The 23581-nt window shown below is 44.1% G+C and overlaps 3 protein-coding genes across 3 annotated transcripts; all 3 read left to right on the top strand.

Moving 5' to 3' along the window:
• Nucleotides 1–8430: 8430 nt before the first annotated feature.
• On the top strand, nucleotides 8431–9240 carry LOC125765868 (homeobox protein Hox-B3-like). Its single transcript, XM_049431357.1, has 2 exons — nucleotides 8431–8542; nucleotides 8705–9240. The coding sequence occupies exons 1-2, from the start codon at nucleotides 8516–8518 to the stop codon at nucleotides 9125–9127; spliced, it is 450 nt and encodes a 149-aa protein (XP_049287314.1). The 5' UTR covers nucleotides 8431–8515; the 3' UTR covers nucleotides 9128–9240.
• A 2376-nt stretch (nucleotides 9241–11616) lies between these two features.
• LOC125765867 (pro-resilin) lies at nucleotides 11617–13538 on the top strand. Its single transcript, XM_049431356.1, has 2 exons — nucleotides 11617–11730; nucleotides 12181–13538. Exons 1-2 carry the CDS (start codon nucleotides 11713–11715, stop codon nucleotides 12874–12876), a joined length of 714 nt encoding a protein of 237 aa, XP_049287313.1. The 5' UTR covers nucleotides 11617–11712; the 3' UTR covers nucleotides 12877–13538.
• Nucleotides 13539–19049: 5511 nt separating this feature from the next.
• On the top strand, nucleotides 19050–23509 carry LOC125764020 (sodium-coupled monocarboxylate transporter 2-like). The gene is made up of 5 exons (XM_049427786.1): nucleotides 19050–20606; nucleotides 21382–21882; nucleotides 21958–22317; nucleotides 22380–23042; nucleotides 23111–23509. Exons 1-5 carry the CDS (start codon nucleotides 20404–20406, stop codon nucleotides 23205–23207), a joined length of 1824 nt encoding a protein of 607 aa, XP_049283743.1. The 5' UTR covers nucleotides 19050–20403; the 3' UTR covers nucleotides 23208–23509.
• The last annotated feature ends 72 nt before the right edge of the window (nucleotides 23510–23581 follow it).

Genomic DNA, 23581 nt, shown 5'->3' with positions numbered 1-23581 from the left:
ACAATATGTTTCCTCGAGCCAAACCAAACTTCTCATCCCATTGCATCCAACTAGCGCAAGAGAGACAGTTTAAACAAACCTAGCAATTAACATGAACAACATTACAAGACACGTCTCGTTACCCGTCCGTCCAATTATGCTGATCTCTCTCTCTCTCTCGGTGACTGACGATCGTGCTACACAAATTTTCCCTGGGAATGGTACGCCCAGGAAAGTGCACAAGTTGGCCGGCCGCCTCTTTTGGACGACGCGCTGTAATGATTAACCTCACGAGCGCACGACCTCGGGGTGGCCGATGGAATCATGAACATAAGTTCGGTGCCTTCCTACTTGCTACCATCGGTACTCCCTTCGGCCTATGATTACACTTTTCTTACGCGAAGCTCAACAATAGAAGAAACATGAATGAAAGCATGTTGGTAAAGTTTGCGTCCGCTGGGTTGATTTGTTTTGCTAGCGCATACATTTATTTAACATAGGCGCCTATTCCGTACAGATCGGAAAACTATTACGATCGGAGAAGTCTATCCCGAACTCATTCCGGTTCAGATAGTAGACAGCAACTTTCATCGGAATAAAAATTAGACTCCAAATGGAATTATTTTGACCTCAACTATTTCAATTTTAATTTATTTTTTACTAGGTTTTTTTTCCCCTATCTCAGTCTCCTGCCTTATGGTAGGTACGACCTAGTTGAGATTTTAAATTGTATTGGGCGAGTGGCATGCCTTTCCAATTGAGCTATTTTTTATTGATCCTATTGTCCACAAGATAGTTTCTAGCTGATCACACCATATAAAGCATTAAGTTCTTACCTTGAATATTCCCTTCCTGTGAAAGATCTCTGCGACAGGGAAAATCTTGACTCAATATTTACATGTTTTTTGAGATGAAATTAGTCAACGGTGTCCACATGTACCAATTCGACTTAAAAACCATTCAGATCTGATCTTGTATTTCTCACTTCAAAGTGATAAACGAATGTCTTAATGTTGTCAGGAAGAAAATATATCTGTAAGAGACTGTGTTGAAATTCTCCAGTAATGCTATCAGTTCTATTCTTGGAAGAAGCGCATGAATCGTTTCCTTCTCCACAGAAATGTTTTAGTAAAATGTTTCCTTCTTTATGCGATTAGCTAAAGCAAGCAGGATGAAGATCACCTAGACGAGAGAGGGGGCAAGCATCACATAAGCCGACCTTAAACAGTGCGACTGCAGCATTTCGAGCATGACGATCACGATTATGATGATTGGCTGTCGGAGGAAGCTTTTGGGAGCGCATCATTGCACGGCCACAGACCACATTCAAAGCACTCGGTGCGCTCTATTGCGTAACGTTTGTTAATGTAGAAATTAGAAATGGGCAGGATTGAAATAACTATGCCTGCGATGATGAGACGTCTGTCTGGCTGGCATATGAACTGATAGGGCGCCGCATGTTGCTGCTGCTGGTGGTGGTGATGGGACCATGCATAAAGCCATGAAGTGATTTGTTTGGAAGCTAAAGACGATCGTTTTTGGCCAGAGTGCAGCAACCAGCGGTAATCCGAATCCGGGTGGGAAACAAATAAAGATGCAATCGTTTCATGGCATTGCTTTTTTCCTTCTTACCCCCCGAGTGGGGTCGTCGTGGTGACTTGTGCAGATCACTACTGTCTGACGTGACTCTCCGTTTGGTTGGAAGTGGAAATCCCAGGCGAAAAGTTTTCCTACAACTTTATTCTTAAGGTCTTAGATATGTCTTGCAACAGTCTTGTATGTAAATTCATCTTGTAACATTCTAAACCGGCTGCTATTGATGCTACCTTAGCATACGCAGCCAATGACACCGATCGATGAAGATATGGGAATTTCGCTACCAGTGAGCGTATAGAATTTTGAAACATCAATCCAACCGTTCCGTTGTGCAATAAATCCCCGCTGCATAGTGATCATGTATGCTATCGGCTACAGTCCCAAGATAGCTGGCCAATGTGGATGGGGGACCCCAGTACATCACTTGCATAATCTCCTCAAACCAAAAAAAAAAAAGGTCGTCCACCGATAGAGGGACCGAGCTTTTCCCTCACTTTACCTGCGCAAGGATGCAACAAGCGCAAGGAAAATGGCGCGCTTCCTCCCCTCCCGGTTAATGGTTTGGTGCCCGCGGTGTGCTTTCGTGCTTAATCGTTGAAGAATGCTCAAGCTCGTGGCGAAGTGTGTAGTATCATCACACTTTGCCGAATAGCGCGGAATGTTGTTGTTGTTGTTGTTGTGTCGGCATGCGTCGTTCGCTTTATTTTTTTTTCTCTCGCGCACTCTTCCTTCACGGACGTTGTGAAAGTTTTAGCCACCTTTCTAAGCGTCACTTTAAGCGGTTGAAACTTGGCGTTTTCAGGTGCGCACATCTTTCGTGGTACGGGATTTGTTGTTTGCCTAGCCGAACACCGCGTCATCTGCGTCCTTTTGCGCCCAAGTCTTTCCACTTCAGGCGTACGCCCTGGTAGCCGAACAACAACAACAACCTGCCCCATCCGACGACCATCAATCATCAAGCGGTGAAGCTACAATACATCTAATGATCCGTGTCACTTAATGTGGTCAAATCTCGTCGTCTGTTTACTTACTCTCATAACTCGTTCGCAAATGCGGCATCTAGGTTGAAAGGGGATGGAACGAGAGAGAGAGAGAGAGCGATCCACTTGAATCGATCGAGAGTAACAGCAGAAAAAAAAATGGAATGAACCCCTGCGCTGCGCTTGAAAAGGGAGTGTGTTTAAAGGGGGGTCTAGGCTTAAATATGACCGAATAGCCCGACGACGGGGGTTCCCTGTCACCGTGTCGAATGGATATGTCGGTCAAGGTTTTGGGATCGGATGAATCAGAGACGTTTTGCGTAAAAGTTTTGCTCGCAGGTTCCGTTATCCGTGCGCATCCTATCGTGAGACGACGAAGGCTGCTAAGGTAATTAAGCGCATGTACTTTCGGACACATCACAGTGTCGAGGATGGCTAATTTTTAACGTGCCCGGTTTTGATTGCTTTGCGAAGGAAAACGGTTTGCTGCTGATTTAAAATGTCATGTCAGCGATAAGGTCTTAACACCTTCGGGCTGTATTGGTGTGAATTGGTAAATCTTAATTACTGATAAAATGTTATGTTTAATTTAATTAAATGTTTAAAAAAAACAATCTTTTACCTATCAGAAGGATACATTCTCTTTTTTGAAACGATTCGTGCGCTTGCAACAGTATTCGCGATGCCACATCATGTATGATTAATGATTGACATGAAAGGTATCTTCTCGCGTAAATCGCGCGCGTGTGTGTGAGAAATATTCAATTGCATCAATTATGCGCGTTTATGTCATAAATTTGCTCAGCGTTAAAAAAAACTACCGGTTCATGAAGAGGTAAATGGTGTACACACAAGTAAAAACAAGATTTTCTTCCCTTAAAGGTTTCAAGAATATGTGGTATAAATGTCAAATTAATTTTAGGACAAATTTAATTATAGTTTCAGTCGAAAAAAAAAGCTAATCCACATCGTACAAAGTAATTCTCACAACTATGGAAATTAATGAAATTTAAATTTTAAGTAAATAATTTTTACACAATCTACTAGCCCTTGAAGAGCACACTTTAGCATGAAGGCTCATATTTTGGCCTCATCTCGAAGAAATCGTTGGTCGCAAAATAAGAACACAAGACTTATTAAAAAAAGGACCAAAGACTGTGACTGACGATCCCTTGTACGCAGAAGATCATTATGATCATTATGCTGCAACTTAGTTAGGCTAACTGTAGAGTATAGTTCGTCAGTTTGTGCCTTTATGCTGAGAGACGTGGATAAATAAGCTTGATTCTCTGCAATGAAAATTTTTCCGATACACCATTTCGAAACGAAACTGGAGAGATCGAAGCAGAATGGCTGAAACACAACGATCGCTACTGCATGACAGATGGAAAATTTATTGTTACTAAATATTAAATTAAATCTTAAAAAAATTCGGTGTTGTCACTAAAACTGATTTACGTCTCGAGGAAAACAGACCATTCCCGAGTATATCTGATCTTAATTAACCATAAAACACCTTAATCTTATCTAAATGGTCTAAAACCATTTAGTGCAAACAATATCTAATTCATCTAATTTGCATACCAAAACTATGCGTAGTAAAACACAAACAATTATGTCAGACACCATAAAAAAACAATCTAATTTGTTTTATCTATCATAATCATGCTGTTCCATCCATTCATTCCAAGCCAAGAGCTTTGGGTTTCAAAAATTTCATCAAATGCTTGGGAGACCAAACGATGAACGGGGGCTGATAAATATGCGCCACACAAAACACGGTAGGCACATTAAATGTTCACACGCGTGTCGTCGTACCATCGGCGAAGGTGGTTTTTTGTCCGGCGCTTGGTTAATAATTTAGTGCACCACAGTTTTCTTTCATGCACACGTGAATGAGGCTACCCGAAACAAAGAATCTTTTATTGTTTTGCTTCGTAAAAAAAACCCCGGTGGTTGGAGTGGAGTGGTCTATTTAGCATGCGCAAGCGGTTAATATGGGGAATGGCGACTAATCCATCTTAACGGGCTACCTTTTGCCGGTAACAGAAGGGTGAATAGTGATGAAATTAGGGAGCTCGAATGTTGCATTTTTTTTCTCTGTTGATCGATTCCACGATGCGTTTGGCGTGAGAATTTTGCATACACATGCACCGGTGCCATCAAGATGCAAATTTTGCAATGCGTTTTTTTGTTGTTGTTGTCCTTCTTTATTGTAGTAACAAACTACGTTGTCCAGAGTAGAGCATGGTGCAATAAACGAATGAACGACTGTTACGAAACGAAACGTATCAAAGCAGCTGCCCACGTACAGAAGTTGGGTGAGAAAACGATGTGATCGAGTCATGGCACGGGGGGGGGGGGGGGGGGGATACGGTAATAGAGGGTGACTCACCAACCCCTCGCCCCATTTGGCGAGTGTCACTGGAGCTAATGCGAACGTGTACCGGTCGAGGAAAAATCCCGGAAACATCGTGAACCGTGCGGGTCGTCTTTCTTTCTTATCGCACTAACCGTAGCTTGGTTGCACTTTACCGGTACTTGTGAACGCTTTTACTACACCCATGAGAGGAGGCTGACACAAATGCACGTTGGCGGTAACTACCGTCTTCTTTTTGTCCCCCCACACCCCCTTAATGGCCATAATCTACAGAGACGATGCAATGGTGACCGAAGTACCATTAGAGTGTGCATTATCGCATCGTTCATCCGCCGTACTAATCCGCTGGGCCGTGTGGACGAGATGGAGACGATTGCTCGCGCGCGAGGGTTGAATGTTACTGCTAGAGGAAAATTCGGTATGCTACCGTTAAATTGAACCGCACACACACATACATAAACACAACTGGAGTGCTGAGTGGGCAATCAGCGTATCGAAGAAGTATCGAGATTGAACTTCAAGGAGATCTGAACCGAAGTTATGACATCAAGGAACAATACAGACCAAAAAAAAACAAAGCTATTAAGTGTATAAAGGAAGTGTTACTCAGTACATAATTGCTAAAACCAAAAAATCGTTCTCTCAATTGGTTTGTGTCACATATTAATCGTATGTGCCAAGTCGGTTTCATTCTCATGCACGGAATGAGACGGTAGAAGCCGTGCGCGATCGCGTGACGATCAAAAGACTGCAACAGTAAGCGACGAACCTCCTTCACACGATTGGACTGTCACGCTTTTTGCGCGTCACCACAATGTTCGGTGCAGCGACTCCAGGGTAAGTTGATGCAAATGTTAAGGTAAATCCCGCCCTCTTTTCCACTCCTCACTTCCTCCCCCCTGGGACTGCATCACGTTGCAGTAAAAGGTTAAAGAAGAAATTTTCCGGAAAACCGGACCCGAAAGATGCTTTCTTTCGATGGAAAGCAAAGGTTTTGCTTAACTAAACCGGTTTAAAGTACAACAACACAAAGTGCTTTTGGTATCGTGTTTGGTTTTTTGTCCGTGTTTAGTTGCTCCCTTCATGTGGCGCTGTAATTGCTTCCCAAACAGACCGATGTGTATTCCATGACCTTACCGGTCAATCTATCAATCGAAATGCATTATTATACCATCAAGGCACGGTTCGCATCTTGTGCGCGGCACTACAATGAGTATGGGTACGAAAAACTGCGGTCGCGATCCGGATCGAAGCTCATTATATTCATTCACATCCAATTCGCGCGCATTAAAAACCAGATAAACGGCACGAAAAACGCGAAACCTCTACGCTTTGCATAGTATAAGTAAAGTGAAGCAAACTTCCTTCCGGTTGAGTGTTTTTTGTTTCGCTGTTCGTTTCTTTCCGGATTAACCATGTGTGCCGGATAAAATCATCTCCACTGATGAAGGGTGCGAAAAATAATGCTGCAATAAACAAACAGAAAAAAAACCCCATACGAACCAAGTCAATTAAATAATCAAACATAAGAATGAACCCTCGTCCTCCCCATGCAATACATTGTTCATTAAATCAGATATAATAGTTTACAATTTACCTTGAATTGAAGAGATTGAATTCGGGGCCTTTTTTGTGTGTGTTTCCCGATCGAGACGTTTAACAGCATTTGGAGGTCGGAAGAGCGCAGTCACGTGTGGAACGATGCTGCTCCACAAGATGATCTCAGTGCACGGTATGCATGGCTTTCGGTGATTGTATAACCATCGGATGCAGCCACCGATCTGGAAAACGGAGGTACACTTTTTGGAGCGACTTCAAGCGAACCAAAGAGAAATGTTAATTAGTGATAATTATTTTAACATTAGACCTACTTACGGTCGTTTGTTAGGAAATAGATACGTGAGTGTAAGATGCAACTACAAATTGTGTTCATGTACTATATAAAATTTAAAAAGTTTAACATGTCTTTTGAAAAAAAAATCCCCTAAAAAGACAAGTACACTTTGTCGTTGCAGTAAAAGAGAGGACAATTGCGTCCAGGTTCATCATCATTTTTTTTCTGTTTGTGTCCGTCCCCAGTAACAGTGTTAATGATGGTAGGCTACTACAAAAGGGTGTTATATGCGATAGAAAGCCTCCGCTTTGTTAAAGGGAATGGCACACAACGACAGTTTAATTTAACGCGAGCTTCTTAATGACAGGCAACTGTCGAAGAAAAGATCGTTAAAATGGTTTTCATGTCTTTTTTTCCCCCTCTGTACATATCGAGTGGAAAACGATTCATTTGCTAAGGCGTTACAGACGTTACAGGTTGTAGAGTTTGTGACATTTTCTTGTCTATGTGCACGGAGTCTGTTGTACGTGCCCCGTAGTGAAGTAGTACCTGAGAGGATTTAAAAATAAAATTAAAACCTCATAAAAGTAATTTTAATTTTAATTTTCACAGTAATAATACTTAGTGTAAAATTACTACTAGTAACTCAGTACGCGAAACAAGCGACAGTAGTGGAATTAATAAAAAAAAACTCGATTTTCGATGAGCATAATTACGCTACACGGTGCCAAATCAATTGACCATCGATCACCAACGTCACGAGACCTTTGACCCACGCGGAGGTCACCCAAGATGGGGTTTTGCTTGCGAGTAGAGCGTCGATGTACCAATAACGGCCAACCATCAACACCGCACAAACGACAATGCGATAATAAAGTACGATCCAATGTCTTGCTAAATGGCTCTTGAAGATGCTTGACACACTGTAGGGACGCTGTACGGTGAATTAGAGGGTTCATCGTAACCACAGCTGGCGATGACACACTGGCCAACACGGTGTGCCAATTTGTGCATTATCCGATACACAGCGATCAGAAAGGAAGCCCCAAATCGCACACGATCGTCCTCGATCACTTTAGTGAGCCTTTTGCTAATTCGATAGTTTCGGTTGTTGAGGAGGTTGTTGGTAAATAGCAATAAAAAAAAAACCGAAAAGGAATGCTACCTGTCGCGACGGCCATCATCAGCTGCTGGACGGATACGACGGTGTCTATTTATGTGGCTATGCGCCACATGTCTATTATGTCCCGTGCTCGTGCGGTATGGAACAGCGCGGAAGGACGAGCGGAACCAACCGACATGGAAAAACAATCACAAATCTTCGTCTGAAATTAATTCGTGTGCAACCTGGGGGGTGGGGAGAACACTGCCATGTATGGAAACGGTAACGTCTCTCCACCATTGGTGCTCATCTGCCGTTTGTTCGTGGTCTCGAAATACAACGACGCAGCGGATCGTTCTTACTAGGACAATTAAGTTGGCCGGGTACCGGGTACGGGTAAAAGCATACGGATTTAACGGCCACCGTTTTGATGGCTAAGTAGTGCTACGTGCCTGTGCGAAACGATCGACGTCCGTATCGGGCTGCCGGATCGGCGTTTGAGAGAGGTATTACCGCTCAAGGATACATCCGAACCGGACGGTTTGATGGTATAAATCGGTAGGAACAATCGTCCAGCCACCACATTCTGTCGAGTGGCGTTCGATTGTAAGGGTAGAACTTGCTAAACAACAGCACTGTACAAGATGCGCGCTTTCCAAGTTGCCTTCGTGGTAAGTTGTGTTTTCGGTTGTGAAGTGCGCGTGTGTGTGTGTGTTTTAGAATATGTGAAAAATTTAGTTCTAGTAGTGGACAGAACGCTAGTGTAAAGAAAACGACACCAGTTCTAATCGTTCCGTTCTGTTCCCTTTTTTTTTGTTTTGCTCTCCATTTAGTGTGTGACCCTAGTGGCTGTGGTACTGGCTGAAGCACCACTGCCCGGTGGTTTCGGTGGCAATGGTGGCTACGGCAATGGCGGTGGCAATGGTGGATACGGTGGTAATGGTGGCGGTAACGGTGGCGGTGGTGGTTCTGGACCAGTGCTACAGAAACCGACCGGTCCACAAACGATGGAAGGTTTGATGATCGATCCTCAGCTGCTGGAACAGGTGAAGATGGTACTGCTGCAGCACGAAAGCGAATCTGCCTCCGGGAACGGTGGTTCGAACGGTGGCCCTAGCTCATCGTACGGTCCACCACGCAACACCGACCGTATCGTTGGTCTGATGCTTGAGCAACCCGTCCAGAGCATCCATCTGGCTGAGTACTGGCAGGGTGATCAACAACCTCCCACCAATACTTATGGACCACCGCAGTAGATGTAGCATGGCCGGGATACGAACACAGAATTTAAGTAGAAAATGAAAACAAGAAGAAGCAAAAAAAATTGAAAAATAAATAGAAAATTTGTCACCGTTAAAAAAAAATTAGATATATTTGATATTCCACACACGGACTAAGTTGGAGATCTCGAATATTGTTGGGGGTTTTGGAGCGTAAGACCTGAAGAAGACCTGAGAAGCTGGATTCGCATTCCGTATCACCAAAGTGCCTTACTGATAGAAGAAACAGCTTTTAAAGAATTTTCAAGTTTAAGTTGAGTTGCAGGCATTCCTGGATTCCTTTCAAGCGGAAGTGGAATGTCTTGAGGATGTGATGTAGAATTCTTGCCAGTTTCCAGATCCTGTTCACTATGGATTTGATTCTTCAAAAAAACTTCCTCAACTAAAATCAACCATTATTTCGGAAAACTTCGCAAAAGTGTTAGTTAAGAATGGTTTCTCCAGATTGAATGTCCTCTTGCAAATTGAAAAGCAAACGGAAAAGTTGAAATATTGCAAAAATAATTCTCTTTATGATCCACTTCAACTTCAACAGAATTCACTTATGGATACAACTTTATCGCTGGAACTGAAAAACCCTTGCGTCGTCTAAAATGGCGCCAAAGGTGCCAATGTAAGTGGATTAGTAATGAGATATCATCCCGCTCATCCGTGTATAGAGGGGAACTAAAATTGAAACTAAATCATAGATAAATGTGATCATAAACGCGATCGTAACTAACCGCCGCACGGCAATTACCTTTCGCCGGTGTGCATGTACACCGAACACACTTCACAGTGAAACCAGTTTCACACGATGGGGCAAACACGATGATCACGATCATCTGCCAACACACACACGCACGCATGTTGAATGAATCTGCCAGAACTCCAAGTCCGCACAACGGATGGCGACATTCACCGTAAGGGTCAGTACCGGGGGGAATGGTAATTGGGAGAAGTCGTTGGACGATGCGCATAATGATAGGCTCTATCCCTGGCTTGAACGGTGGCCACCATTGCATTCGTCTGTCGTTACAGCTCGATGTTTGTGTGTGGGAACAAGGGGAAGGAAACCAAATTCGCACGACACTGGCCCTCTTGTTGGGGCACCGTGGCGCTTCCACCTCCCTACCTTCTTCGAAGGGGGGAGCAACCGTAAATTCCGAAAGTGATCCATCCGAAAAAAAAAGACGAACCCTCGTAAGATAAGACGTAAGATGGAAGTGTCTGTGTGAAATCGGTGGGGTACAAAACGTGAAAAACAATCGCCATTACACACGAGGAATGATCGTACCGGTGAATACTTTCTGCGCAAATAACGTAACTAATAAAACCCGACCGAAGATGGACCCGACCGCCAAATATCTGCACCAAACGGTACGGGGAGGGGGGGGGGGGGGGGGTCGGGGAATGCAACGGTCGGGTATCAAGAAGCGCACAGTGAAAAGCGAGTTGAAAGTGAAAGAAGAATAGTCAAAGATAAACTATCAAACTGTTCATCTTGCAACCTTCCCACCCAGCCGGCACTGGAAGACGGCAGTTTGGCAGATTTGCAGGTAGGTAAGCTTCTTCTTTTCTTTTGTCTCTCACTTTACTTGGTTTGGGATGCAATCGACGTTGGCGCAACAGCAGTGAATAAAACGTGGCGAAGAACTTGCCGAAAGCTTAGCTTTCGTTCGGGAATTGCATGTCTACCATATCGAAAATGTGTATGTACGAGAGAAAAAAAAAACGGCAAAAAGCAACAACCACCGAATACGGCTTACGGCGTGATGAGCGCAAACCCTTCTTGAGATGAGAGGAACCGGTACCCATTCGTATGAGGAGGGCGAGGATTGTACGGATGGGTTTATCGCGAGGGCGCAACTGCACTAACAACCAACGGTAGCTTCAGTTGCTGACAAACTAAAAGGAAGATACAGAGACACAGAGAGAGAGAGATAGAGAGAGGGAGAGATGCTTCGACTCCCGGGGGGAGGACACACTGAAGGTGTATCAGGCGGAATACCCCGGCTGTGCGCCAACTAGACACACTCCAGCCAAGAGAAGGTTCACGTACCGGCTAACGGGGCATAACAGACCACCACCGCTACCGGCATTGGATGGAAAGGGAAAGGATGAACAGGTCCAACCCCGCACAAAGTGGGAACCGATGAAAGTGAACTGCGTGAGCGAAAAGGGGAGAAAATAATAAAAATAGCAATGAGCCAAACAACAACAGCAAAAAGATGAAGTAAGAGCAAAAAAAAACGACACACTCACCAACCCCCCGGGAAACTACAACAGCAGCATAACGAGACGTATATACTCCACGGCTCCAAAACCAAATGGGAGCCAATGTTCCAAGACCCCGGGGGGAGGCTTCTGCTTGCTTCGCATTTTGTTGTTGTTGTTGTTATTTCGGGAGAGCAACACCGGACGAAGACACCCTTCGAAAACCCGGGGAGGGTTTCGGGGATTCGGGTATAAAGACTGCAATTTGGCCCGCAGAAAGCACACTCGGTCACAACACTCGCTTCAGTAAACATCTAAATTTTAGTCCCCGTGTTCTTTTTTTTCTTCCATCTATCTTAAGTGAAATGAACAGCTTTGCCGTGGTAAGTAGCGCCATCTAGTGAAGAAATTGTCCTCCGGGGGTGGATTACCGGGCGAATGGGCAATGTGTTCAGTAGCACTTAAAATGTGTTAGTGTTTCTGTTTTTATTGTGTGATAGTGATTAGTTGCAATTTTGTCATTTTGGTTGTGAGAACCAAAACAGAAGTTCTATTATTAGAGAACAAACCGCCGAGGACACTTAAACCCAGAAGTATTTGAAGTGGTGAAGCTCACGGAAGCAGAGTGCCATCACATGCCACACTTGAAAACTCGTAACGTAACAATCGGGAGATTATTAGATTAGCTGCAATTCTTGATAACTAACTCATTCAATAGTTGAAGGTTTTTAAGTCGACTAGGAACACACAGAAAAAAACCCCCCGTTGTGGCAAGGAGAAATGTCCAAAGTGACGCGAAGATACTAATCCACACCTCTTTCTTTCGGTTGCAGTTTTTGGCGTTTGCCTCACTGGCAGCCGTTGCCGTTGCGGAACCACCATCGCCGTACAGCTATAACCGTCCATCCGGTGGACATGGAGGAAGCAGCGGCGGTGGCTACAGCCACGGAGGTGGTGGTGGTGGCGGTGGCGGTTACAGCCATGGTGGCGGCGGTTACTCCAGCGGTGGTGGATACTCGAGCGGTGGTGGCGGCGGGTACGCTGCCAGTGTCGGCAGCTTCTCCAGCTCGTCGTCATTCTCCAGCGGCGGCGGTGGCTACCAGGCCGTCCCGTCCGGAGTTCAAACCTCCGAGGGTCTGAACGTGGATCCGCAGCTGCTGAACGAAATCCGCCAGATTCTGCTCCGTGAGGAAAGCCAATCGTCTTCGTCGTCGTCGTCGTCGGGTGGCTTTGGAGGATATCCGTCTGCACCGTCCGGCAGCTACGGTGCACCTTCAGGTTCGTACGGACCACCATCGTCGAGCTATGGCGTCCCATCCGGTGGTCACCGTGTCGTCGGTATCGATCTCGAGGGTGTCAAGCAAGCGATCCAGGTAGCGCAATTCCTCCAAACTTCGTCCGCTTCGGTACCGTCCGGTTCTTACGGTGCACCATCCGTTCCGTCCGGTTCGTACGGTGCTCCATCGGCTCCGTCCGGTTCGTACGGTGCTCCATCGCGCCCATCAAGCACCTATGGTGCTCCTTTCTAAGAACCCCCCCTCGGGGGCTTGGGAACACGGTACCAACAGCGTGTACCGTGTACCGTAATTCGTACAGAGTCCAACTGTCGGACACTCTCTCGCCCGGACGTTGGATATCGTAACGACACAAGTAAACCAGGGACCCAAAAATCCCACCGGACGCAACGGAACAGCCCACACAACTGGACGACACCCGGACGACACGAACACACGAGGAAAACAAAACAGCAGGCAAATGCACGTAAAGTACACATGGAAAAAAAAATACACACACAACAACCATCCACGCCACCAAAACAGCTGAGCGAGGAAAACCATCTGTCCCGAAAGGAAGGAAGGAAGTACAACAAATGGCTAGGGACAACACTTCCGCATCTCCGTAGCAGCGTGATGCTTCCGATTTCCGTAACGGATCCGGGACAGATGGTTGTGGTCCGTACTGTCATCACAGTCATCCACTATCAAGGACCACGTTAGTGACCAGAGAGTAACAGCTAGACAGCTGTTGTTTTTTTCCATGTAAATATCTCTCCTTATCTCTTTTTTCCCACCCCTTTTCTTTCTATCAGTAAAATCGAGTTTTTGTAACACAAACAAAAACGACCGCGTAACCGAGGATAAAAAAAGCTATAAAAAAAAAATAAAAAAATCGAAAAATTTGTCACCGTTAACTGTAAAAGTGTTGGCTTTAATTTACTGTTCCCATCGTCATTCGGAAGTCTTTAAAAGCGACGGCACGTTGGGTGGGAAATTCAAAACGTACCAAACACGTGGTGGATGCCACAATTGTGAGGACGTCTCGCATACTTTCGTGCAAAAGTTTTATACAACCGAAGCGAAGTGGATTGCAGCTCTCGAAATTCTTCGATGTTCCATCGCGATAAGCTGCATTCATGGGGCTGTGAAGAGTTATTTGTGTGGGAGACGGAACCCAAACAGCATTTTACAGTTTCCTTTGCCATTCTTCAATGGCTAAATGCCATTCATACAACGATCGTGGTACGTATCGTGATTGAGCTGAACTTTGAATTTGAGTGCAATTCAAACTGCTTTGTTTGGATCACCTTTTCGGTCGTCCGAAACTTGAAGCTAATGCTTTTACCTATGAACACAGTTTAAGTGGTAGTTTCATTTCACTGTTGTGAAAGGAGAACGCGGGCCCGGTCATTGATTAATTGACAACGATCTTTCAAGATGCAAGATGCCGTTGCGCAATAGAGCATTTTGACCCAAAACTAATCCGATTACACCGAGACCGTCGCCGGGCGTTGTACCGCGGGCGTCTCTTTGCGTTTATGGATTGCGAAGTTTTCACGTTGAAAATGCTCCCCACAATTTGACATGGTAGGGTTGCTAAATGAGTGAGAAGAAATAGGGAGCTCATCATCTTGCCCACACCACACGGGTTGCTGCTTTTGTTAGCGAAGGTACGATAGATGGGGCCCAATAAAAGGGCTGTCGGGTTTGGTAACATTGGTTAATTGCATGCTGGAGAGGTATTACATTGTAGTATTAATTTGATGTCGGATTATGGAGACGTACGAATCTCGAGCCGATTTAGACAGAGACGATCGAGCCTAGATGGTAATGTTAAATATGCGATGTCATTGGAAATTCAACTCCTTTTTTCATTTGTTTTTGGCACTTTGGCATCATCATGAGCATGTCTATGAAGATACAAATTATGACACATTTATGTTATCTATTTCCACGGCAAGAGGTTTTGCTTTAAGCAAGATAAGGCAAGAGAACTTGTGACCAGAGAGCAAAAACAGGAAGGAGAAAGTTTAGATCACTTTGTCGCTTAGCAACATACGTTATTGGACCGGTCAGAGATAGTAGAGCGACTAACTCATTTTTCGTTACAGCTTTCTCGTCATGATATTAAATGTCTTCTTGTATAACGACTTGACAGAACCAGTGCGATTGTTCCGGCAATTACTTAGAATGTGGTTATCCTTATACGTAGAAGCAAATGATAAAGTTGGGCATTGCTCAGAAATTGCTTTTTTGTTGGATAAAGGATTTAGTCATATTGTTAGAATTCAATCTCCAGATACTTCTCACTATTTCTCAATTCTATGGAGTTATCTCTGATGGAATGGCACAAGATCAATTTTCTGCATACGTTACTTGATCCTCACTAGATTGTCCGAATATCGTAGAACCTTTTTAATATTCCTAAGCAATGTATAGACCACTGGGGGCGGCCCGATGGTGTATGTACTAAAGGGCGCCAGTCCACACGGCCGGACCGGGTTCAAATCCCATCCGGACCGTCCCCCCGTAGCATGGACTGACTATCCGACTACGTAGTAACAATGAGTCTAGTAAGCCAGAAATGGCTGGCATGACCTGTAAGGTCGTTAAAAGCCAAGAAGAGAGAGAGAATGTATAGACCACATGAGCGTTAGAGTACTTGAAATATTAAAAAAACCGAAGAGACGCATTACTGCTCAGATAGAGAGCGGTTTTAAGATGATTTCAATAACCGAATAAGAAACGATCGTACTTAAACGATAGTGATGGATTTCGTACAATTGTGCAGCAGATCTAAAGATTACGAAAGCAATTTTAGTACCTTGATAGAAAAATAAATAAGTAAGTCAGCATACGTAACAAAACAATCAAAATAGGAGCTCATTATATGAACTGATTCTCACGCGACACGAATTACTATTATCTGCCCCTCGCATCATCATTGACAGAAGAAAGGAAAACACTAAACTTTAAGTGGCAAATGGCGAAAATGCATAACGAAATGCAACGAAAGCAGCCCGTCGTAGATTTCAATTTCTTTAACAGCTTCCGACTTTGCCATTTTCACCAAAGATGATTTGCACAAGCAAAGCCAAAAACAGCAAACGTGCAAAAAAATAGCAAACAATGGGTAACTATTTTGTTGAATTGATGCTTCACTGCTGATTTGTGTTAGTTTTCATTTCGTTTTCTCATGGGGATGAAAAAAGGAAATTTTGAAAAAGGGGTTGTGAATTAAAAGCTTATTAATTTGCTGCCTCTTTTCTTTCTGTTTCGGGTGTAAAGATATTTGAATTTAGAATCTCTCTAGTGTTTTTGGCAGAATTATTGAAGTATGAACGTGCTGAATGTTTTCTTTATCTGAAAGACATTTCTATTCATTCATAACAATATTAAGTCGTAACGTGTAGCTTCTCTATGCTATTCACATGCAAATGACGATCGAAAGGGTCGTTAAACATTCACTCTTTCACACCTAAAACGGATGGAACGAAATTTCATCTTTCAGCATATAGCAGACACCAGCAGTAGCCAGTGAAAAATGGTTCATAATAACGTGTGAAACCAAAACACACGACGATCACTAATTTATGGAGCTCAAAATGCTACCGACCGATTAGTTCGATGGGTCGGAACAAATGATTATTCCCACCCATTGCTAGACGACACCTTCAAGCCTTCAGCCTTTCCCCTCTCCATGTCACATCGTTTGTCCAGTATGCAAATGAGCCTGGTGCATGATTGGAGACATTTTGGTCACCGAAAAGCAGCCACCCTAATAATCACTTTCAGCAGGTGCAGCTTCCCAAAAACGCCAGGCAACATGTTTGCCCGGTCATCAAACCAAGCTGTAAACTTTTATGAAAGGATGTGTAAATTAAGTGATGCCCACTCGTGCGCCCAAAGCAAACGGCTGCCGGGTTGATTGGTGGCGTATGGCTGCACGAACCGATTGAGGTAGGTTCCGTACGAAGATGCCACCACCACGATTATTAGACGCGACGAGGGACAACACTTTCATCATTTCGGCATTCCAATTCATTTGCATAAATGGTTTACGGCACATGGAACGAAAATGGAAGTAAAATAAAACATCAACACTCAACGCTTTTTGTTTTGTTTATTTTTCTTTTCGGTACAGCGCTGGGTGTGTCTTCATTAACCCGATTGTGCTGTGGTTTAATCCGGCCTGTTCCACACTGTCTGGGGTGATCACATCTGAATCGATGGTAAAGCACCGACGGTGGGCCTGATTTGGCGTAACGCACTAATTGGTAACGACATTCGATTCAATTCACCGACTCATCGAGTGTCCAAGGGTTTGCGATAAGGACACTAGCTTGATCGCTTCCGGTAATTCAATGGCTGGCCGGTAAGACCAAAGTGGAATGATTGCGTCAGTTGTTCCGGACGTAATTAATTGTGCAATGGATGATCGGTGGGTACCTCAAAGTGTCTATTACATACTTCATGGTGTGCAGTTTCATCATGAATGATCACTTCGCCAAAAAAGCACTATAAATTTTGTTGATTTAAATTCTAAAAACCCTTAGAAATAAAGCTTCTTAACACGTTCTACGGTGATCGCAATTGAAGAGAGATTAAAAAGCAACCAAACATGTCCACTCTCAGCATTTATTCACGATACTTTTCAATTCATCATTCTAGTTTCCCTAACTATTGCTATTGCTCCCATCATTGATAAGAGAAGCTGTTGACGGACGCCAAACATGCTCAGGAGATGGTTTTCCCATGAGCCTTCCACGCAAATTAACGATCGCTGCCAATTTCTGTTACGAGCCGGGACAAGATTTCGGACGACCTATGACAAAAAAGTTTACATTGAGGAAGCTCGTAAGTCGTTTTTAATGAGCTCGCTCGAAAACGAATCGATTGTAAATAGAATGCGTGAAGAAAAATTGATAACACACACAGGCGCACAGTTTTAATCCGTAGACTAATGTACCGAACTTGGAAGGCATCATTTCATGTTGGTAATATTACCATTGCAAGACTGGATTCACGTAAACTTTTGCGCTTAATGCCGTGTATGAGTTGTTCTTAAAATTATAATTTATTTATTTAGCGTTCTACATGACAGAACCTGACATCAAATCCCATCCGTAACAAGGATTGATTATCCGGCTACATGCTAAAAATAAGTCTAGTAACCCAGAAATAGCCGGCATGACCTTAGAGGTCGTTATTCCTCACACAAAACTAAGAGTAACTTAATACGTACTCATATCAATTAGCCCGTATAACGCTCAGTAGCTGCTCAAATGTAACGCTTCACTGGGTGCAGCTGCAATGTGCAACGATGCATGAAATGTAGCATACGCTTATCAATAACTGTCTGTGTTGTGAGATTTTTCACAAATCACTTCCATCCCAAAGTTCCTGCGGGAAACAAACCAAAAAGAACAAACACAATCACCAAACGTGTCAATAATTCGGATGCAGAATTGATACGGTAGCCCCACCATTGGTTCGCATAGCAAAAACAGGGTCAAGATAGAGATCACCACAAGGGGAGGGAACGTCTGATTGTTGTTTTGAGAGGAAATGATTTCATGTAATGTTTGGTCTGTACTCTTATTCGCAGGTAAACTGCTAGACGCGGAGTAAACATAAAACAATCGACCACCATCGAACAATCGTTATGATAGACGTGATGAACGGTGTTATCTATCTACGATCGGGCAATCGAGAATATGCCTGACAGACTGGGACTCTATATGGATTTGGTACTGTCGGATATTTCCTGAGAAAGGATACAGGCCCGGTAGCTTACCTTTGAACGATTGATGTGCAAGAGTACAGTACAGAACGGGTAATGGTTTGACATACGGCAGACGGCCGTAGTAAGCGATACACGAAGCCATACACCGGTCGTCGGAACCGGAGTTAGCTTCCATTTCGTGCCTGCGGTTGATGAGGTCACACATATCGTTGTGTTGTGTGACTGACGGGTTATTGTCCGTTTTGACTGATATCCATTACAGCAGGGTTTCGAACTAGCTGAATCCAATGTGCATAAAATGCCCTAAATTGCTTTAGGCTTGAAATATAATTAATTATTTTTAATTTTAATAGCTTCTAAGAACTTTTTTTACATAACTATGCTTTAACTATGCATAGTAATTTTACAACAATTTTCTATAGAAATTCTAAATTATTTACTAGGAAAAAAACCACCCTCATTTATTTCACGCTCACAGCAAGCTAATCGCAATAAATTATATAGAGCTAAAATAAAGGGCTTGAAACAGAATACTCAACATAGCTCCCAGGCCCAATTAAACACTTTTCCCCCGGGGCGGAGAGACCATTTGAGGACCATTTACACTAAATCACTCTCATCTAAAGACGCTTATTGCGTGACGCCACCATGACAAGAGCACTTGCCAGTGAAATAAGAAGTATTCGGCCAGTATTGGTCCGATTGTCACCACGTGTTGTTCTGGGTCGTAAACGAACCGATGGTTCTGTTGTAAAACCAGTAAGTGTTCACCTACACCTGCATCATAAAAGAGAGTGATCAACGATCTGTAAGTGTATTAAATATCGTTGGATCTGTAGTAGCAGAAACCGCAAGCCGTGTACGTGTATCCTGCGGTCCTGCGTTAAAACTGGGACACACACAGGCACTTTCGTTGGGCTTTTCTATGGATATAAAATAGATGTATAAAAAAGGGCCGTGTCTCTCTGTGTCCCCGAATGTAACCGCAGCCAACAGTTTTAGATTGCATCCCACCGTACTCACCGTCCGATCGATGGGGAATTGTAATTAAACGGAAGACCCACCGAAACTGGACCACAGGGAAAGGCGCCTGAGAATCTCGACACACACACACACATACGGTGCATTTTAATTGAGATCAATTGTCGGTAGCTTTAGCAGTTGTGGCTTCAATCGCTCACCGATCAGTCAAATTGGTGATTGGTTCGAAGGAGATTACGGGAACCAGATTACTATCTCGACGAGCTGCCGTTGTGGACACGCAAAATCTGGCTCTCGTACGCAGATAAACTTGCACACTATCAGCAAGCGTACGGTTACGTGAAGGCAGAAGAAGATCGTGCCATTTGTAAACTGTTCAGCGGCAATAGACAGGTTATGACTCATCGCCGACCATCCCGGTTTATACAGTTCTTGAGGGTAATGTGCACGCTTGGTCGTAAAAAGTGACCGACAAGCCTCTCAGCGGTAGCAGTGCGCACAGGAATTTCCATCGGCGAACCCTTCGAGAAGCACCTGCTAACACTGGGGTGTTCCTACATCTTCAGAACGGTGATTACGACGGATTACTGGTAAGATCGTAAATGACAATAGTGCCAACAGCACTAGAAAGGAGAGAGAGAAAAAAATTGGATTCTCACTATCACAGCCACTATCATCATCGTGTGTGACAAAGCCCGTACATAGTGGACGAGAGTAGTGATTGTTTATTAGGCGGCAAAACATTTGTAGCCCAACATTGTGAGAATGACAAATAACAAGGGTACTACCACCCAAGGCTAGGGAGCAAAAACGTGTACCACAAATCAAATCCTTATCGGCAAATTCGACGAAGAGAGCGTCCCGTTGGTCACTGTATCGGTTTTGACGGACGCATCCGTACCCGTTTGGGGGTGACGTTCTATCGGGCAAGACGATCAGTCTTGATTGTTCCGGCGTACCAGTCGGTCGGTGCGAACATTTCGGAGGGGACCCAGGAACCAGAAGGATTTTCGTCCATTATCAAATTTGCCACTTGTACTTGGTGTGGCGAAATGGCGAAATCAATCACGGCCAATCCGCAGGGCCAGTTCTCGGTCGAAGACTACACGGTGTTTACGATCATGCTCGGAATTTCGACGGCCATCGGTGTGTACTTTGGCTTTTTCCAGAAGAAGAAAAATCAAACTACAGAAGAGTATCTGCTCGGTGGGCGAAAGATGAAAACGTTCCCGATTGCGATATCGCTGATTGCAAGGTAGGTGGTGGTCGATGCGATAATCGATCGTCGGATTTGTAAATCTTGTGGTGTGATTTGCAGCGAAATTGGCGGTTTTGTCTAGTGAACCCAACAATCTCCTTTGGCCAGAGTATCATTACTACTCCCGTTGCAGTGCTTCTTGACGATTCGCATCATTAAAATTCCCGATTTAAATTCACTGTTGCAATTCATCTTTCCTTCCTCGCTGATAGAAGTGTCTATGAACTAGAAAGTGTGCCCAATCTGCAACATGTTTAACAAGATTCGGCTACTACACGCGTGTTTATTAGATTTTTTGTTTTGCTGCTACAACAAACCGCCATTCATGAAGATTATATGCCATGGATGATAGTGATAAGTGCTTTTTGTTTGGTGAATAGGAAACTTTTGAAGCGTGTCTTATGGTTTTTTTTAAATTACTTACTCATTTCTAACGTGCGGGTCACGTAGTGTACTTTTTGTGATAGTTTTAAATTGTTGAAGTGGCCATTTCTTCCGAATTGGTTGCACGCTTGATTAAAATGAGACAGAATTTTTTTTGTTACCTCGCTTGCACACAAAAAAGATAATTGTAACTTCCAACGACTATGTTGGCGACATTTAGTGCTCTTTGGTGCTTTCTAATTCAACGATTGGAGCCATAAATCTTTGATGGACAGTTTACGACATTAACACCGAGTTAATTTCCTGCCCAATTTCACTGCCCTATCACCCTTTTTAGTGAATAGAGAATGTCTGGTAGCTTACACAATGTTCCTTTCCCACTTTGCAGCCAACTGTCGGGCGTATCTATAATGTCAGTTCCGGCGGAAATGTACTCTTACGGTGCGCAATACTGGATCATTGCACCGACGATGATACTCATCACGATGATCATCAACTACATCTTCGTGCCGGTGTTCTACAACAATCACATCACGAACTGCTACCAATATCTGGAGGATCGCTTTAGCCCGGCAGTGAAAAAGTTCGTAACGTTTACGTACGTACTAAACATCTACCTGATACTGCCGATTTTCATCTTCATACCCGCGCTGGCCTTTTCACAAGTCACCGGCATCAACATCCACCTGATCAATGGGATCGTCTGCGGTGTTTGCATTTTCTACACAATGCTCGGTGGCATTAAGGCGGTCGTGTGGACGGATGTTGTGCAAGGGATGATTATGTTTGTGTCCTGTTTTCTGGTGGTGGTCATTGGTGTGGCAAAGATCGGTGGATTGTCCGAGGTGTATGACCGGGCTGCAGCCGGTGATCGGTTGGAAATTTTTGAGTAAGTACGAAGTACAAAAAAGGCATTTTAAATTGAGTAGCTCGCTCACGTGTAACGCCTCGTTTGACTCTGCAGCATGACACTGGATACGACGACGCGTCAAACGTTCTGGACAGCCAGCGTGGGCAATCTGTTCCTGTGGACCGGTTACCTAGGGCTTAGTCAAAGCTGCGTGCAACGTATCGTGTCCGTACCGAGCATGCACCATGCACGGACGGCTTTGTGGATCTTTTGCGTGGGTTTCATCATCATCATGACGCTCAACTGCTTTACCGGCATTGTAATCTTTGCCAAATATTTCGACTGCGATCCGATAAAGGTTGGCCTAGTGCAGAAGGCCGACAAGTTACTGCCCTTCTTCGTACAGGACGTCGTGGGTAACCTGAAAGGTATGCCGGGAGTGTTCATCTCGTGTGTGTTTAGTGCAGGATTAAGGTGAGCATAAGATGATAGTAGAAAAAAAAGAAGGGAATTGATGCATTCCATTGAAATTTCAGCACGATGTCTGCCAACCTCAACTCCCTGGCGGGTTTAATTTACGAGGACTACATTCGACCGTTTAAGTTGTTTAAACACACCGACGCTTCGGCGAATAGGACCATGAAGATGCTGATCTTCGTTAGTGGCATTTACTGTATTGCCATGGGATTGATCGTGGAGCAGTTCGGGCACATACTGCAAATGGTCGTTACGATCGCCAGCGTTACGCAGGGTGCCGTAATGGGAATATTCTGTCTCGGTATGCTATGGCCGTGGGCCAACAAACATGGCGCACTTTGGGGCTCTGCATCGAGTGTGATCGTGATGTCTTGGATCATTGCGGGAGCACAAATGGCGATCAGTAACAAGGCGATCGTCTACCCGCCAAAAGCTACCAGCGTCGAGGGATGCTACGAGTACGGGTTTAACGTTACGGCAAACGATTTTCCTTCGTTCGTGGCACCACAGGAGGAGTCCGAATTCTCCATCTACAATATTTCCTTCGTCTGGTACTCGACGGTGGGCACGTTTCTGGTGTTTCTGGTAGGAATTCCTGTTAGCTACTTCACCGGATCGCAGGATATGCGAAACTTCCGACCGAAGCTGATTTCCCCACTCGTTCACTGGCTGCTACCGGAGGAGGTACGACAAAACGAATTTTCGTTGAAGGGAGAAAATGAGTAAGTGTTTGCAGATTAAGTGTATTATTCATCCCATGACTTATATCTGGCTTAATGTAATGTTTCAGCAAACTCAACGCAGAACCAATCAAAGAATGGACGTTTACTGCGAACGAAACGGAAAAGTATAAAGAAAGGCATGGAGTCATCGAGCAGACTTTGTAGGACAAATTGAGATTCTCTTGTACAGGAGATTGTGGACACGTGGTGCAAGTGTTGGTGCGTGGAACAGGAAATGTTATGTTAAATCCAAACCTAGTTATTATGCATGTTTACTGGAAACGGGAAGGAGTTACTGTATGTTTAATGTTTATGCGACATTCATGTGTTGTGTGAATCGTTCATCTAATCGATGTGTAGTATTAATTTGGTCAGTTTTAAAAGCGCCCCGTTGTACTATGTATTTCATTGCCGTAGTAGATACAAGCCGAAGTTAAATAAAACAGAAAACATTATATTGTGGATATTTTTGTTGGCTGGAAACACTATCACGAGGTGCCAATTGTATATTCATGATCGGTTTAGGTCATTTAAAAAAT

Source organism: Anopheles funestus, chromosome 2RL (genome assembly GCF_943734845.2).
Source record: "Anopheles funestus chromosome 2RL, idAnoFuneDA-416_04, whole genome shotgun sequence".
Taxonomy (NCBI): Eukaryota; Metazoa; Arthropoda; class Insecta; order Diptera; family Culicidae; genus Anopheles; species Anopheles funestus.
Note: the sequence above shows the minus strand (reverse complement) of the source record. Positions and strands in the feature narration are given on the sequence as shown.